Consider the following 17,007-nt stretch of genomic DNA (forward strand, 5'->3'; position numbering starts at 1 on the left):
AACTGAAAAAGTAGAGTTTGTGGAAGCTTAATTGGAATAGTCTCTGGCAAATTAGGAATGTTGGAGGGCATCTCATATTAATTCCTGCTTCTTGGCAGGGGGTTGGACTGGATGGCCCACCAGGTCTTTTTCAACTCTAGGATTCTATGATTCTATGAGGAAGATGAGAGCTGATGCTACTTTCCAGAAGTAAAGCCAGATGCCATGTGGCCACCTAATGCTCTTGCTCCATTCCAAAATAGCCATGAGGCTATGATTCACCAGTGGGTATTGGCCTTTTGCGGGGAGAAGATGCAGTATCCCAGCAGAATTACATGGGCAGAGTGCAATACTCCACTTGAAAGGTGTCAGATCTTGTCCCTTTTCGCCAAGCCAGCAGGCACCTTGCTAATAGAACACCTATGAAAGGGAGGAAGTGTTTCGACTTGATGGTTGGGGAGTGTTTCACCGATCCTGCCATCTTTGGAACTGACTCAGTTTCTGCCCAGTCACACAAAACTGAGAAACTGCCAGGTAAGGCTACTCTTGTAAATGTGAGAAAGGCATTATTTTCTCAGAAGTCTAGCTTTTAAAAGGAGTCAAGGAAGAAAACAACAACACTTCCCATGACAGCTGCCCTTAAAAGTACAACACTTTTGTCAGGAATTACAAGACAGCTGTCACAGATGTTGCCCTTGTTACCGGGCTGTGAGTGTGTCTCTCTCTCACACAGACTAAACACCTTGGTGTGTTTTGAAAACAGTCGCCTCACTGATCAAGACAGGAGGCCGTTTTCTCAAAGCAACTTTCCATGGTGATTTTTAAAAAATGAAATGCAAAAATGGTATCTTCCTGCTTAGACAGCCATGTTCTGGATAGGATGTAGTTGCCCTAACTTGCCAAGCTGGTTAGAAAGAGCCGGTGACTGAGGGTCCATCTACACCAGCATTTCTCAATCTGGGGGTCCGGACCCCTGGGGGGTCATGAGAGGGAGTCAGAGGGGTCACCAAAGACCATCAGAAAACACAGGATTTTCTGTTGGTCATGGGGGTTCTGTGTGGGAAGTTTGGCCCAATTCTATCGTTGGTGGTGTTCAAAATGCTCTTTGAGTGTAGGTGCACTATAATTCCCAGCAACAATTCCCAAATGTCAAGGTCTATTTTCCCCAAACTCCACCAGTGTTCACCTTTGGACATATTGAATATCCATGCCTAGTTTGGTCCATCATTGTTTGAGTCCACAGTGCTCTCTTGATGTAGGTAAATTACAACTCCAAAACTCAAGGTCAATGCCCACCAAACTCTTCTAGTATTTTCTGTTGGTCATGGGAGTTCTGTGTGCCAAGTTTGGTTCAATTCCATCGTTGGTGGAGTTCAGAATGCTGTTTGATTGTAGGTGAACTGTAAATCCCAGCTACTACAACTCCCAAATGACAACATCAATCCCCATACAACTCTACCACTATTCAAATTTGGGCATGTCGGGTATTTGTGGCAAATGAAAATATTACATGCTGCATATCAGATATTTACATTACGATTCGTAACACTAGCCAAATTACAGTTAGGAAGTAGCAACAAAAATAATTTTATGGTTGGGGGTCACCATAACATGAAGAACTGTATTAAGGGGTTGAGGCATTAGGAAGGTTGAGAAACACTGATCTACTCTGTAGAATTAACACATTTTGATAGCACGTTAACACAGTGTTATGGAATCTTAGAAGTTGTAGTTTTACACATTCTTTAACCTTTTCTGCTAAAGAATGCTGGTACTTCCTCAAACTACAATTTATTTATTATTTATTTCGCGCATTTCTACCCCGCCCTTCTCAACCCCCAAGGGGGGACTCGGGGCGGCTTACAAAAGGCACAATTCGATGCCAACACAATAAGATAAAACATATATAAACAGCAATTAAAACAATTAAAACAATCAATTATACATCATAATCAATAAAACCAATCTACTTCCAGGTTTTCACAGAACGGAGCCACAGCAGTTAAAATGGAGTCATACAGAAGTACTTCAGTATGGATGGACCGAGAACCAAGAATACTTGTCTGGATCATCTTCCTCAACTATTTCAGCCATCCAAACAATTTGCTCCCAGTGGCACAGTGGGTTAAACCACTGAGCTGTTGAACTTGCTGACCGAAAGGTTGGCGGTTCGAATCTGGGGAGCAGGGTGAGCTCCCACTGTTAGCCCCAGCTTCTGCCAACCTAGCAGTTCGAAAACATGCAAATGTGAGTAGATCAACAGGTACCACTTCAGGGGAAGGGAACGGCGCTCCATGCAGTCATGCTGGCCACATGACCTTGGAGGCGTCTACGGACAATGCTGGCTCTTTGGCTTAGAAATGGAGATAAGCACCACACCTCAGAGTCAGACATGACTAGACTGAATGTCAGGGGGAAACTTTTACCTTTAAACAATGTGAGGATTAGAATTTTCTGTATTAACTAAGGATGAGAATTGTGCACCTCTGCAACTTTCAGCATTTCACAATGGTTATGCTATCCAGAATCACTAGGAGTTGCAATGTAGCAAAACCTGGAAGGCCCACAGTTCTGACCATGATACAAATTGTTGCACAGATGTTGGCCACAGTAAATCTCATGCCTTTTTCATTTCTCATTGGGCTTTTATTGGTAGTTTGAATGGGATGTCAGCTGGCTTACTTCTGCAGGTCGGCATGGGTTCCCCTATGCTCCACTTCCCATTGGTTTGGCAACGAATGACCCGGTGCCCTGTGTAGTAGTAGCCAGGATCACAGATCAGCATCAGCTGTGCATTGTACTGGTACTGCGTCTCGTAGATCAGCCTCCATCGGCCATGTTCCACGGCAATGCTGCTGACATCAGGGCAGCCGATGGCTGAATGCCGGCCATGTGAAGAGAAGAAAACAAAAAGATGTTACCTGTAGGAACAGTTGCCCTGGGTTGAACAGAAGCCCTCCTCAAATTACCATTATAAAGAAGGTGCTCATAGTTAGGGGCACTGGACCCCCACCAAAGTGCGAAAATTAGCACAAAATTGTTCTTTTTCTTTTTTTCCAATAATTTTTTTTATTAAAGTCATACTTATACAGAACTGGTTACAAACTATGTTCTAAAAGAAGAAAGAAAACAGAAAAAGATAGAGACAAAAAAAGAAGAAAAAGAGAAAAAAAGAGAAATATGTGTATATACTGTATATACTCGAGTATAAGCCTAGTTTTTCAGCCCCTTTTTTAAGGCTGAAAAAGCTCCCCTCGGCTTATACTCGAGTCAAGATTATTTATTATTTTATTCTGTTATTAGTATTATTTTTATTTCATGTATTATTTTATTACATTTACAGTATTTTACTCTGTTATTATGATTATTATTATTACATTTATTATACTTTATTATTGCATTTATTATTTTACTCTATTATTACATTTATTTACTCCATTATTGCTGTTATTATTGCATTTCCATTATTTTACTTTATTATTATTATAATTACATTCATTATTTTACTCTCTTTATTATTGTTGGAAGGATACGTAAATACATTTACATTGAAGAAGGTTAGAATAATGATTTAATCAGAGTTGGGCAGTCTTATCTCAAATTACAATTGTATGTAAATATTCAACACCATTTCACCTCCTGATGCCTCAATTATGGAATTTTATTGTTATCTATTTTTATTTTGAAATTTACCAGTAGCGGCTTCATTTTTCACCCTCGGCTTATACTCGAGTCATTATGTTTTCCCAGTTTTCCGTTTTAAAATTAGGTGCTTTGGCTTATATTCGGGTCGGCTTATACTCGAGTATATGTGGTATGTGAAAAAATTATATAAGAATAGAAAAAATAGAAAGAAAAATAAAACATGTATCTACAATTGGACTTCCATCTACTTCTTTGTGGTGGTCTCAAAATACAAAATTGTTCATTGTAATATTTAAGTCTTAATTTACTTCTCCTCCCCCCCTTTTTTACAACCTTTTTTAAAACCCCTTTTTATTTTTCTTAACCTAGGGCAGAGTTTTTCAACCTGAGGGTTGGGACCCCTGGGGGGTCATGTGGGAGTGTCAGAGGGGTAGCCAAAGACCATCAGACAACAGACTATTTTCTATTGGCCATGGAAGTTCTATGTTGGAATTTTGGCCCAATTTTATCGTTGATGGGGTTCAGAATGCTCTTTGATTGTAGATGAACTATAAATCTCAACAAATGCAACTCCCAAATGTCAAGGTCTATTTTGCCCAAACGTCTAGAGAAGTATTCAAATTTGGGCATAGTGGGTATTTGTGCCAAGTTTGGTTCAGATCCATCATTGCTTGAGTCCACAGTGCTCTCTGGATGTAGGTGAACTACAACTCCAAAGCTCAAGGTCAATGCCCACCAAACCCTTCCAGTATTTGGTCATGGGAGTTCTATGTGCCAAGATCAGTTCAATTCCATCATTGTTAGAGTTCAGAATGCTCTTTGATTGTAGGTTAACTACAACTCCCAATTGACACAATCAACCCCTTTCCAACCCCACCAGCATTCAATCAATCCTCTCCCAACCCCACCAGGCGTATTGGGTGTTTGTGCCAAATTTTCTGCAGTGATATATACATCCTGCATATCAGATCTTGACATTACGATTCATAACAGTAGCAACATTACAGTTATGAAGTAGCAACAAAAATAATTTTATGGTTGGGGATCAACACAACATGAACTGTATTAAGTGGTTGCAGCATTAGCAAGGTTGAGAAACACTGACCTAAGGGAATATCTCTCTAAGAATCTCTACATCCTCCAGGATAATTTCCATCAGAAGTTGACTATAGAACCATGCTGGGAGGCCTACAGATTTCTAGAGAAACGTTCTCTCTAAAAATCTGTAGGTCTTCCAGGGTGATTCTACAGTCAACCTCTGGCAGAAGCTAACCACATTATTGCCCTGCAGGACCTCGAGATTCCTAGAGATAATCTTTTAATCAAATCTGCAAACCCGCAAAAGTTACAGCTGCAGATGTGGAGGGTTGACTGTAATGGAGACTGGTCAGCTAGGTGACCTGGCTAATTTTAGAAGTATGGCAAAATGGATGCATGAATCATAGAATCATAGAATCAAAGAGTTGGAAGAGACCTCATGGGCCATCCAGTCCAACCCCCTGCCAAGAAGCAGGAATATTGCATTCAAATCACCCCTGACAGATGGCCATCCAGCCTCTGTTTAAAAGCTTCCAAAGAAGGAGCCTCCACCACACTCCGGGGCAGAGAGTTCCACTGCTGAACGGCTCTCACAGTCAGGAAGTTCTTCCTAATGTTCAGATGGAATCTCCTCTCTTGTAGTTTGAAGCCATTGTTCCGCGTCCTAGTCTCCAAGGAAGCAGAAAACAAGCTTGCTCCCTCCTCCCTGTGGCTTCCTCTCACATATTTATACATGGCTATCATATCTCCTCTCAGCCTTCTCTTCTTCAGGCTAAACATGCCCAGTTCCCTAAGCCGCTCCTCATAGGGCTTGTTCTCCAGACCCTTGATCATTTTAGTCGCCCTCCTCTGGACACATTCCAGCTTGTCAATATCTCTCTTGAATTGTGGTGCCCAGAATTGGACATAGTATTCCAGATGTGGTCTAACCAAAGCAGAATAGAGGGGTAGCATTACTTCCTTAGATCTAGACACTATGCTCCTATTGATGCAGGCCAAAATCCCATTGGCTTTTTTTGCTGCCACATCAATGAGCTTTTTGACTTCATGGTTCCACTACTATGTTGCACTTTGACAGCAGAGACAGGGAACTGTGTCCGGTCTAAGGACCACTTTTATGCCCAGGGACTTTCCAGAGTTCACTTTAAACTACCAAAGGAAAAAAAAGAAGCTAAAATGAAGAAGCAACTGGAAGTGCAAAAACAGCTCTTACTTGGCCTCAAAGCTGGTTGCTTCCAAGTAGCAAAAGGTAATACATTGCAACTGGAATATTATATCCTCCACTCAACACTTTAATGCTATCCAAGAAATATGGCATACAAATTCATGTTAAAGAAACTTAAACTTTGTATCCAATCAAAATAGACTTGTAGGTGTATATCAAATTATGCCATTGTCCAAGAGTAAAACCAACTGTGAAGGTGTTATTTTCTGTCTTTTTGTGATCAATGCACCTGCTTTAATATCTTGTTTTTAGTTTTTTCTATGATACAGTGGACTGATAGACAACCTAATAAAACTGCTTATTACTAAAAGAAAAGAGGGGAGTAAGAAAAGGATCTTGGAGTCCTTGTGGACAACAAGTTAAACATGAGCCAATTGGCAAAAAAAGCCAATGGGATTTTGGCCTGCATAAATAGGAGTCTAGTGTCTAGATCCAGGGAAGTCTTGCTACCCCTCTATTCAGTCTTGGTCAGACCACACCTGGAATCACATTGTGTCCAATTCTGGACACAATGTGATTCCACAATGTGATCACAATTGAAGGGAGATGTTGACAAGCTGGAAGGTGTTTAGAGCAAGGCGACTAAAATGATCAAGGGTCTGGAAAACAAGCCCTGTGAGGAGCGGCTACAAGAGTTGGGCATGTTTAGCCTGCAGAAGAGAAGGCTGAGAGGAGACATGATGAGGGCCATGGATAAATATGTGAGGGGAAGTCATAGGGAGGAGGGAGCAAGCTTGTTTTTTGCTGCCCTGGAAACAAGGACGTGGAACAATGGCTTCAAACTACAGGAAAGGAGATTCCACCTAGAATCATAGAATCAAAGAGTTGGAAGAGACCTCATGGGCCATCCAGTCCAACCCCCTGCCAAGAAGCAGGAATATTGCATTCAAATTACCCCTGACAGATGGCCATCCAGCCTCTGTTTAAAAGCTTCCAAAGAAGGAGCCTCCACCACAGTCCGGGGCAGAGAGTTCCACTGCTGAACAGCTCTCACAGTCAGGAAGTCCTTCCTCATGTTCATATGGAATCTCCTTTCTTGTAGTTTGAAGCCATTGTTCCTTTTCCTAATCTCCATGGAAGTAGTAAACAAGCTTGCTCCCTCCTCCCTGTGGCTTCCTCTCACATATTTATACATGGCTATCATATCTCCTCTCATCCTTCTCTTCTTCAGGCTAAACATGCCCAGCTCCTTAAGCCGCTCCTCACAGGGCTTATTCTCCAGACCCTTGATCATTTTAGTCGCCCTCCTCTGGACATATTCCAGAGGAGGGTGACTAAAATGATCAAGGATCTGAACATTAAGAAGAATTTCCTGACCGTGAGGGCTGTTCAGCAGTGGAACTCTCTGCCCTAGAGTATGGTGGAGGCTTCTTCTTTTGAGGTTTTTAAGCAGATCCTGGATGGCCATCTGTCGGGGGTGATTTGAAGGTGATTTTCCTGCTTCTTGGCAGAAAGGGGTTGGACTGGATGGCCCACGAGGTCTCTTCCAACTCAATTATTCTATGATTCTATGAATAGCAGATGCACTATTCATAGTTGAGTCTATGAGTAGCATATGCACTTTTTTCAGAGTCAGCAAAGGAATGACATGCAATCATTTCCCTTGTGCAAATGATTGAACATAACAGTGGTTAATTTATTCTGTGAAAAAAAACAACAGGATTTTGTGCAAAGAAAGTTGTGTTTTTACTTCACAAATCCTTCACAACACTTTCAGATACTGGAATACACGGAGAATACTTCAGACAAATATTTATTATCTCTCAAAATGGGGAAAAACTACCCTAATTACTCATCCCTTCAAGTGAGGCTGAAATGGTCAAGAATTTACATCCTTGTTACAGAGGACAGATGAGGCCTTCATGCTTTGCTTCATATCTTCCCTGAAGGCATCAGACTGTCCAACCAAGTCCAATCGGCAAGGCTATTTTTACATCTTTAAATAGTTCTGGATATCTATTTTAAACAAACACGACAACACCAAAAAGAAAATAAAGAAGAAAAGCGACCAAAGGTGGTCCAGGCCACTCACCCACGCACGGAAGAGGATTGTTGCCATTACTCCATTGACCATTTGGAAGGCACTCAATGGTAGAAATGTTCTGGCTCTGGAGGTGAAAGCCTTGCTTGCATTGGTAGACTGCTTTGGTGCCAACAGTGTACTCCTTGCCGAAAACCACGCCATTTTTCGGAGCTTTGGGCACTCCACAAGAGAGAGCTGGAAAGGCAATGGTGAGATGTGTTACTACATCCATCTTACATAATAATAATAATAATAATAATAATAATAATAATCTTTTTTTATACCCTGCCACCATCTCCCCCAACAGAGACTCGGGGCGCCAAGCCCAAACAACAGATTACAATAAAATAAGATACAAATTGAAATAAAATAAACAACATAGCATTAAAGTATAAAACATATAAGCATATAAACAATATACACAAAACATAAAGAGAAAAAAAGCTGTAAACCAAACATAATGACATGTTTTTCCAAGTGGTTTTCTGCTGAAGCAGCCCGTCTTGCTTGTTCATAGATATTCCTTGCTACCATAAGGAGGAAAGCAGATTTAGGGATAGTTTCCCTCAGGCCTGTAGCCAGGATTTTGTTTCGGGGGGGCCTGATTTTTTTTCAGGGGGGGGGGGTTCGGGGGGGGGTGAGTTTCGGGGGGGGGGCTGAGTCTGAGTGAAAAAGGGTCTAGCCTAGCAAACCTTTTGTATCGTTACCCCAATACCCCCATGCATATGGGATATATTGAGTATGGTGATCAGATCATGATATGAATAAACATAACAGTTTAAATAATGCACCAGTAAGGCCTTTTCGCAAACCACCATGAGAATTTCAGGGGGGGGGGGGCTGAAGCCCCTCAAGCCCCCCCCCCCTTGGCTACATGCCTTGTTTCCCTCATGAAAATGGTTCCATTTTCTTCTTTCAGACCTCTTCCTCCTATTAGTACTGTCAGGTACAGTATGAACATCAGCTCAGAAGTTGTGAAGGGCATAACACTGATCCAAAATGATTTTTTACCATGTTCGAAGGCGTTCGAATAAGAAGTGCAATAATTGGTAATGACGACAGGAATGGAACAACGGAAAATGATACTGGATTGTGGTTTATTTATTTATTTATTTATTTACCTTATTTATATACCGCTGTTCTCAGCCCGAAGGCGACTCACAGCGGTTCACAACAAATACGAACAGCAAAAATTCAGTGCTACAGTATAGAAACAGTTAACAACCTAACACATTACACAATTAATAAACAGTTACTACAATACCCATTCACTGTCGTCTCGTCATCAAAACATGTTCCAGATTCATCATCCATTGTTCCATTCCAGTGTTCATTAACCAATCATTGCACTAATTATTGGAACGCCTGCTCAAACAGCCAGGTCTTCACTTTTTTGCGGAATACCATTAGAGATGGTGCTAGTCTAATATCCGTAGGAAGGGCGTTCCACAGCCGAGGAGCCACCACCGAGAAGACCCTATCTCTCGTCCCCGCCAGCCGAGCTTGAGAAGCAGGCGGGATCAAGAGCAGGGTCTCCCCGGAAGATCTCAAAGTCCTGGTGGGTTCATAGGCAGAGATGCGGTCGGATAGGTAGCTTGGGCCGGAACCGTTTAGGGCTTTAAAGGCCAACGCCAGCACTTTGAATTCAGCCCGGTAGCAGATCGGTAGCCAGTGGAGTTGGCGCAACAGGGGGGTTGTATGCTCCCTGCGCTCCGCTCCTGTTAAAATCATGGCTGCCGAGCGTTGGACTAGTTGGAGCTTCCGAGCTGTCTTCAAAGGCAACCCCACGTAGAGAGCGTTGCAGTAGTCTACACGGGATGTAACCAGAGCGTGGACTACCGTGGCCAAGTCAGACTTCCCAAGGTACGGGCGCAGCTGGCGTACAAGCTTTAGCTGTGCAAATGCTCCCCTGGTCATGATATGAATAAACATAACAGTTTAAATAATGCACCAGTAAGGCCTTTTTCGCGAACCACCTGTTCCATGCTCAGCGATGAGTCCAGGGTCACACCCAAGCTGCGAACCTGCGTCTTCAGGGGGAGTGCGGCCCCATCCAACACAGGCTGTAACCCTATGCCCTGTTCGGCCTTGCGACTGACCAGGAGTACCTCTGTCTTGTCTGGATTCAATTTCAATTTGTTCGCCCTCATCCAGACCGTCACAGCGGCCAAGCACCGGTTCAGGACCTGGACAGCCTCCTTAGTAGCAGGTGGAAAGGAGTGACAGAGTTGGACATCATCCGCGTACAGATGACACCGTACCCTGAAACTCCGGATGATCTCCCCCAGCGGCTTCATGTAAATGTTAAACAACATGGGAGACAATATTGAGCCCTGAGGAACCCCACAAGACAATGGTTGTGGGGTTGAACAGGTGTCCCCCAACAACACCTTCTGAGATTGACCCTCTAGGAATGACCGGAGCCACTGCAAAACAGTACCTCCAAGACCCATCTCCGCGAGGCGTCCCAGAAGGATACCGTGGTCGACGGTATCGAAGGCCGCTGAGAGGTCCAGCAGCACCAACAGGGACACACTCCCCCTGTCGAGCTCCCGGCGCACATCATCCACTAAGGCGACCAGGCTGTCTCGGTACCATGTCCCGGCCTAAAGCCAGACTGTGCCGGGTGAGACGACGTGGAATGGCTTTTTGTATTATTGATGTTGTTGATGATGATGCTTTTGGTTATTGCTAGATTGATATTTTAGATTGTGTCTTGAATTTTGAACCTTGTTCTTTCTATGTTGTACACCGCTGTGAGTCGCCCCCAGGCTAAGAACAGCGGTATATAAGCAAAGTAAATAAATAAATAAATAATTGACCAAGTCTCCCTCAACAGATTTGAATGTCTGTACCTGATTTGGGGGTCTGAATGTGAAAAAGGCGATGGACCATCTCTTTACCTAATAGTCCCATTTGTCTTAAAGACCCCAAGGCTGATGATTTGGGGGAACCTGAGCATTAATCCTAAAGTGAAATTATTTGAAACAAATATAGGATATCATGATTTCCATGTCCGCCAAATGATAAATGGCTTACATGGCAGTTCAGATTCAAGACCTGGCTTTCCATACCAAAGTAGAGAATAATTATTGAATGAAGAGTAGCTGAGAAATCTCTTTTCAGAGATCTTGCCATCTTCATTTAAAACTGTCCTAGCCATCCGCATCAAATCCAATCAGCCCTGTCATCTGTCCCACTGCTGCTTCATTGCCCTGTCCCGAAAGCTTGGTCACACAGCCAAATTTTTACCATCGTTCTAAAGGACAGGAGGGAGGGGGCCGACCTGATCTCACCAGGAAGGGAGTTCCAATCACCGAAAAGGCCCTGTCTCTCGTCCCCACCAATTGTGCCTGTGACAATGGCAGAATGGAAAGCAGGGCCTCCCCGGAGGACCTTAATCTCCATGATGGTTCATAGGGGGAGATGTGTTCAGACAAGTAAGTTGGGTCTGGGCCGTTTAGGGCTTTATAGGCTAAAGCCAGCACTTTGAATTGTGCCTGGTAGCAAACTGGCAGCCAGTGGAGCTTGCGTAACATGGGAGTTGTATGCTCCCTGTATGCCGCCCCAGTTATTAATCTGGCTGCCTCTCTATTAGAAGCTTCCGAGCAGTCTTCAAAGGCAACCCCACGTAGAGTGCATTGCCTAGATGTAACGAGAGCATGGACCACCGTGACCAAGTCTGACTTCCCAAGGTATGGGCGCAGCTGGCGCACAAGTTTTAATTGTGCGAATGCTCCCCTGGTCACCGCTTCAACCTGGAATTCCAGGCTCAGTGATGAATCCAGGAGAACTACCAAGCTGCGAACCTATGCCTTCAAGGGGAGTGTGACCCCATCCAGCACAGGTTGCGACCCTATACCCTGTTCAGGCTTGTGACTGACCAGGAGGACCTCTGTCTTGTCTGGATTCAACTTCAATTTGCTTGCCCTCATCCAGACCATTACAGAGGCCAGGCACAGGTTCAGGACTTGGACAGTCTCCTTAGCATCTGGTGGAAATGAGTGATAGAGTTGGATGTCATCTGCGTACAGATGGCATTGAACTCACCCAGCGGCTTCATATAGATGCTAAACAACATGGGGGACAATGCTGAGCCCTGCGGGACCCCACAGGACAATGGCTGTGGGGCCGAGCAGGAGTCCCCCAGCAACACCTTCTGGGTACAACCCTCCAGGAAGGACTGGAGAACAGTACCTCCAAGACCAATCCCCACAAGGCACCCCAGAAGGATACCGGCTACAGCAATTACACCAAAGTAGTCACTTTACTTTGATGGCTTTAGGTTACTTTTGATGGCAGTGCACCTCTGAGAAGTTGAAAGAGTCCCATTCATTCCATGGCATTGCCATGGTTCAGTCAGTGAAATGCATAGCATAGTAGTGAACCATATTCATTTAAATGGACAGAGAGTTTCATCTATGCAGATGATCGTGCCATTACCGCTTAAGCAGGGAGCTTTGAGATGGTTGAACAGAAGCTCTCCGAAGCTCTAGGTGCTCTTACTGCCTATTACAGGGAAAACCAACTAATCCCTAATCTATCTAAAACACAGACATGTGCCTTTCACCTTAAGAACAGACAAGCATCCCGAGCTCTGAGGATTACCTGGGAAGGAATCCCACTGGAGCATTGCAGCACACCCAAATACCTGGGAGTCACTCTGGACCGTACTCTGACCTACAAGAAGCACTGCCTGAACATCAAGCAAAAAGTGGGTGCTAGAAACAATATCATACGCAAGCTGACTGGCACAACTTGGGGATCACAACCAGACACAGTGAAGACATCTGTCCTTGCGCTATGCTACTCTGCTGCTGAGTACGCATGCCCAGTGTGGAACACATCTCACCACACTAAAACAGTGGATGTGGCCCTTAATGAGACATGCTGCATTATCACAGGGTATCTGCTCCCTACACCACTGGAGAAATTACACTGCTTAGCTGATATTGCACCACCTGACATCCACCGGGAAGTAGCAGCCAATGGTGAAAGTCCAAGGCAGAGACATCCCCAGCTCATCCCTTGTTTGGGTATCAGCCAGCACATCAACGACTTAAATCAAGAAATAGTTTTCTAAGATCTACAGAGACACTCGCTGGAACACCCCAGCAAGTGAGAGTCCAAAAGTGGCAGGCTCAAACCCAGAACCTCAACCAATTGCTGCTACCAAATGAGAGACTCCCCCCTGGGCACACAGAAGACTGGGTGACTTGGAAGGCGCTGAACAGACTGTGCTCTGGCACCACGAGATGCAGAGCCAACCTCAAGAAATGGGGCCACAAAGTGGAATCCACAACATGCGAGTGCGGAGAAGAGCAAACCACAGACCACCTGCTGCAATGCAACCTGAGTCCTGCTACATGCGCAATGGAGGACCTTCTTGCGGCAACACCAGAGGCACTCCAAGTGGCCAGATACTGGTCAAAGTAGATTTAATCAACTACCAAGTTTGCAAAATTTGCGTTTTTTTTATCTACTTGTTTGTTTTGTTCTGTTAGAAATGTAATACAATGGTATGGTTGCTGATGACACGATAAATAAATACATTTCAATGGAATGAGTCAGATCGCTGGTAACACTTGATAGCCAAGCTTCAGAAGATAAGCCAATAGTGAGAGCTGATATGCAGCCTGGTTAGCAATACATATCAGCTATTGTGCCATTGTTGAGTATCTCTTCTTCATTTTATAGAGGCGACCAATGCTATAGTGGTGAGAATTATCTGTGGCTGAACTCCAATTGAACTCATTCCTATCATTCTGTAGTGCGCCGATCAGAAAGGATGATTCAATGCATGGCCTTGAAGAATCCTTGAAATGGGGACAGATGAGAGTAACAGCTACACTTAAGACCCTTGGTTTGTAAACTGCACGCTGAGGAATTCTGGCACTCTTTGGGAGATTTTCACAGCTTTTGTAATAGGAAAATTGGTACGAATGATAGACAAGCTCCCCCCAAATGACAGCCAGTCCACCCACTCTTGGTCTTTTTTGCAATGTGCTGCCACTGGAAGAACGTTGGCTATATGCCACTGAGTGTTTTCAATGTGTACAGGGTAATGAAAGGTTTGGCCAACAGCACAGATGAACTGAACAGCCAAATGAAGGGGAAGATGTTCCCTAAAGGCAGACTGTTTGAAATCACTGAGACAGAGGAAGAATTTGTTGAGAAAGCGGAAACTCTCTTCAGAACACTCGAGCAGACTAACCACCTTATTGCACTGAGACATTTCCCAGTCGTAGGACACTTCGTCCTCTATTCAAATATGGAGAGGCACTGAGCTCATCACATGATTTAAAACTACTTCCGGCAGACACACATAGCTCTCCATGGTTGAGAAGAAGCAGAAGTGTCCTAAAAGGAGGGAACTCTGGCAATCGACCTCATAACATTGAGGAATTTTTCCCTGGGAGGACATTTATAATAATAATAAACTTTATTTGTACCCCACTGCCACCACTGGTAAAAATCAAATATTTACTGATAATACAGGGTGAGGCAGCATAACTTCCTTTTTTCAAAACTTAATAAAACCTATTGTATGAATTAGATTATTTTTTTTGTAATGTAGGTGCATACCTAAAGTTTTGTTTCACGTAGTTTTGAAGATCAAATTAGATAGGTGACGTCCCCCATTCTCCATACACTGAGTAAACCGATTTCTGCCGTTTGTCATGACTCTTGCCAGCATAGCAGGCATTATGCTGGCCATTTCTTCGTGGATGTTGGTCTTCAAATCTTGTAAGGTCCTTGGACGGTTCACATAAACACGGGATTTCAAAAATCCCCATAGAAAAAAACCCCACTAGGGGCCAAATCTGGAGAACGGGCCGGCCACTCCAATTCCGCTCGAAAAGTAGGCCTCAATGGCAAAAGCACACTCCTCACTGTTCCAACGAATGATGGCGACTGAACTGTGTCAGGACAAAACTTTATACTCCCGCCTTTTGAACGAGACCACTAGCGCTCTGCTATGTCTTCAACCGACTGAATGGCGCACATTTTAAAAAAGGAAGTTATGCTTCCTCACCCTGTAGATCAGCATTTGCAAGGCAGTTCGTGGCAGTGGAAAGACAATCTGTTCTGAGATACTCAGATATCAAAGGAACTATCCAATATGCTCAAACATGTCTGAAAATATAGGTTTGGCAACTTTCATAGCTCCTAAAAGCTAGACTGGATTCAGCATCCACTGATATGGGACCATCATCTGCCACTCCTTCTAGTCAATGTTGGTTGCACCTTCTGTAAATTCTTTAAATCCCTTATTAAAAGTTGGTAGCTATTGTGACATTTTACAGTGGCAAAATTATCTCATTTTGCTATCAGCTGTGTGAAAATCAAGAAACAAAGACAGTATCCAAGTTTGAAGAGGCAGCTCTCATGAAATGAAGTAGTTGTAGGCTGGAATGGCAAACCAGGGATCAATTCGCCCAAGAACAACGAGGAGTGGATGTAAATAGCCTTAGGCCAACTTGTGGATCCCACCCAGCACTCCACACATACCAGCCATCCCTTATTGTACATACTGGTTATGAGAGATGTCCAAACTCCAAAAGGAAATCAAGTCACCACAGGGATAAAACAAAATCTGTTAAAAAGAGCCCTGAGCAAACAGATCCAACCGACCGGCCTGTGTGACATCAGTTGCATCCCAGCTTTGGGATGATAATTGCGTGCATGTCATCTGAGCCACGACGGAGCTCGGCAAATCCTCCAGCAAGGCCGGGCGTCTAGACGGCGACTTGCGATGAATACCAATTGCATGCAGCAGCTGCAAGAGCAGCAGCAAGGAGAACAACGGTGGCTGGAAGGGAAAAAATTCACCCCCTCCTGGCTCTTGCCTTGTAATCTCTTTAACCTTCAGGTGTTATCTGATCAAAGCAACCCGGAATAACCAGATGAGCAGCTCACCTTCTCCTTTCTACCCTCCTCTGTCTTCCATAAACACTTGGATGTCTTCAATATCTCTTTTTTTGGCCCATCCTCTCAGGCCCTATTCATTTGGAGACTTTTTAGGCGGGGATCAGCTTACATGAGACATATCATCTGTGCAAACTCCTATATTTATGGACAAACTGGATGGACAACTAAGCCTGGGTGCCAAGATCTTGGCTTAATCTTTTGGGAGTCACACAGATTGATGAAAAGATAATAATAATAATAATAATAATAATAATAATAATACTTTTTATATATTATTTTTTCGTGTCAGAAGCGAGTTGAGGGTACAGTTAACATGTATTTTAAAAACACAAAGTTTAAATGTATTGTCGAAGGCTTTCATGGCTGGAATCACTCAGTTCTTGTGGGTTTTTTCGGGCTATATGGCCATGTTCTAGAGGCATTTCTCCTGACGTTTCGCCTGCATCTATGGCAAGCATCCTCAGAGGTGGAGGATGCTTGCCATAGATGCAGGCGAAACGTCAGGAGAAATGCCTCTAGAACATGGCCATATAGCCCGAAAAAACCCACAAGAACTGGACAAAGTTTGAAACTTAGCATTATGCTAAATGTCCTTTGACCAGAAGCTGGCCACTTGGAGTGCCTCTGGTGTCACTGTGAGAAGATCCTCCATTGTGAATGTGGCAGGGTTTTGCATTGTAGTAGATGGTCTGTGGTTTCTTCTCCACACTCGCAAGATTTAGACTCCACTTTGAAGCCATTAAAAAAAATATTGGCTCTGAATCTTGTGATGCCAGAGCGTAGACTGTTCAGCACCTTGCAGGTCATCCAATCTTCTTTGTGCTTAGAAAGGAGTCTCTCATCCAGTCTCAGCCACTGATTAAGGTGCTGAGTTTTATCCTGCCACTTTTGGATTCTCGCTTGCTGAGGTGTTCCTGTGAGTATCTCTATATATCTTAGAAAGTTGTTTCTTGATTTAAGGTGTTGGTGTGCTGGCTGATAACTGAACAGAGGATGGGCTGAAGATGTCACTGCCTTGATCCTTTCATAGAATCATAGAATCAAAGAGTTGGAAGAGACCTCATGGGCCATCCAGTCCAACCCCCTGCCAAGAAGCAGGAATATTGCATTCAAATCACCCCTGACAGATGGCCATCCAGCCTCTGTTTAAAAGCTTCCAAAGAAG

At 43.8% G+C, this 17,007-nt stretch overlaps 1 protein-coding gene across 5 annotated transcripts in view; it reads right to left on the reverse strand.

The window, feature by feature from the left end:
* The window catches only part of CSMD2 (CUB and Sushi multiple domains 2), a 984,984-nt gene that overhangs the window by 74,818 nt on the left and 893,159 nt on the right, over nucleotides 1-17,007 (reverse strand). For all 5 annotated transcript variants that reach the window (XM_067473669.1, XM_067473670.1, XM_060784605.2 and 2 more), the window contains 2 exons: nucleotides 7,920-8,105; nucleotides 2,662-2,856 (listed from right to left, as the gene is read on the reverse strand). In XM_067473669.1, the coding sequence (XP_067329770.1) occupies nucleotides 2,662-2,856; nucleotides 7,920-8,105 (381 nt within the window). The remainder of the gene's footprint in view (nucleotides 1-2,661; nucleotides 2,857-7,919; nucleotides 8,106-17,007) is intronic.

This window comes from Anolis sagrei, chromosome X, assembly GCF_037176765.1.
Source record: "Anolis sagrei isolate rAnoSag1 chromosome X, rAnoSag1.mat, whole genome shotgun sequence".
Lineage (NCBI taxonomy): Eukaryota > Metazoa > Chordata > Lepidosauria > Squamata > Dactyloidae > Anolis > Anolis sagrei.